The sequence below is a fragment of the Austrofundulus limnaeus genome, unplaced genomic scaffold, assembly GCF_001266775.1.
Source record: "Austrofundulus limnaeus strain Quisiro unplaced genomic scaffold, Austrofundulus_limnaeus-1.0 Scaffold303, whole genome shotgun sequence".
Taxonomy (NCBI): Eukaryota; Metazoa; Chordata; class Actinopteri; order Cyprinodontiformes; family Rivulidae; genus Austrofundulus; species Austrofundulus limnaeus.
The window spans coordinates 433,597-435,256 of NW_013952705.1; the positions used below are offsets into that span (position 1 = coordinate 433,597).

At 41.8% G+C, this 1,660-nt stretch overlaps 1 protein-coding gene across 1 annotated transcript in view; it reads left to right on the plus strand.

The window, feature by feature from the left end:
* Positions 1-1,660, plus strand: part of LOC106526995 (neuropilin-2) — a gene marked incomplete in the record, with an annotated part of 146,560 nt that overhangs the window by 122,266 nt on the left and 22,634 nt on the right. The window contains 1 exon segment of the mRNA XM_014021745.1: positions 1,063-1,331. Coding sequence (XP_013877199.1) covers positions 1,063-1,331 — 269 coding nt within the window.

Below are 1,660 nucleotides of genomic sequence, written 5' to 3' on the forward strand. Positions count from 1 at the left end.
TGTGTGTGTACAGTATGTATACACACATTCACAGTATATATATGTGCTGGTTTATTGAAATGTTGCAAGAGTGTTGTCAAGTGAATGTTAACTTTAAAAACAAACAAAATTGAATTAAACAAAAAAATCTGTGTTTTAAAGGGCCAATATTATGTGTTTCTCAGGCATATATTTAAATACTATACCATAATAAAATATCTGTCACCTTTAGTTGTTATTAAAATGCTGTTTTTATGTTTAAATAGAAAATAAACTTATCTTCTCATCACTTCCTCTTCTAAACACCTTGAAATTGGCCTCTGTCTCTTTAAGAACCACCTTCCGCTTCTGTCTCGCCCATTTCGGTGCGGGGGGGTGGGTTGCTATGATGCAGTTTATTTGGCATCTGAAAATACATTTCCTCAAAGGTATTTTTAATCTGAAAAGAGCTTCACTGAGCGAGAACTAATGTTGAGAGCTCAGCAGACAGTTAGGTTTCACTTTCACTTTCACCTGAGAGCCTGCAGGAGTCATGGATGGGGTGTGTGGGGAGGAGGGGGGGTGGCGCTCCGCCATGAGGAGGTTCAGCTTAAAGACACGTCTCAGGGGCGTTTCTGGTCCCACAAGGTGTTTCTGGTCCCCACCTGTCGTTTTGCTCCTCAGCATGGCTTCCTAAAAACCCTGCAGGATTTCTCAAACATGCATGAATGAGTCAGAGCAAGGCTTTGGGCATGTTTTTTATGAGAGTATAACATTATAACATGATATAAAACTCAAAGAAGTTGATTTTACATGAAATTGCCCCTTTAATTAGATCAAAATACAACAGCTGCACATAAAAATTATCCAAAATGCTGCAGTAATACCAAGACTTTATGTAAATGGTCTGAACTTATAGAGCACTTCATCAAGCTACTTTGGACCCCAAAACACTTCACGCTTCAGTCATTCACCTGTTCATACACACATTTACACACTGTCACGCTGTAATGCTGCCACAAAAATACCTTTTTTAGTATTTACCACTCTTCAAAATCCCTTCCTACAGTGCAGTAAGACCATCTTTATCTGTCATCCCATCAGATTTTTCAGGGAACTACCTCCACCTGGACGCAGGCTCCCACACCCAGCGCAAGAAAGCCCGACTGCTGAGCCCCGAGGTGGGCCCAGAACGAGGCCCTCTCTGTCTCCTGTTCTACTACCAGCTCCAGGGGGAGGCACAGGGGAGCCTGAGGGTCCTCCTGAGGGACAGCAACCTGGAAGACACGCTCTTATGGGCACTGAAAGGTGACCAGGGGCCTCACTGGAGGGAGGGCCGAACCATCCTTCCACAAAGCCCCAAAGAGTATCAGGTAGGGAGCCGATGTGTCGGCGTGGGTTGTGACTGTGCAAATGTCAACATACACTTTTGATTATTACAAAATGGTGAATTTGTGAGATGACAATGTTTTACTTATTTAGTTGTTTGATAAGGGTAGTAGGTGTGTCCCAAACCAATATCARTATCAGATAGCCAAAAGAAAGAATAACAGATTATAACACCTGCATCTAAAATCTGCAATATCATCACTCTGATATAAGCAGTTCATCCTTTAGTCCACTCAGGATTTCTATCCAGCAGCGCTTGGATTCAACATAAATAACTTAAGCGACTTTGAATAGTTATTTTACACTTTAAAAG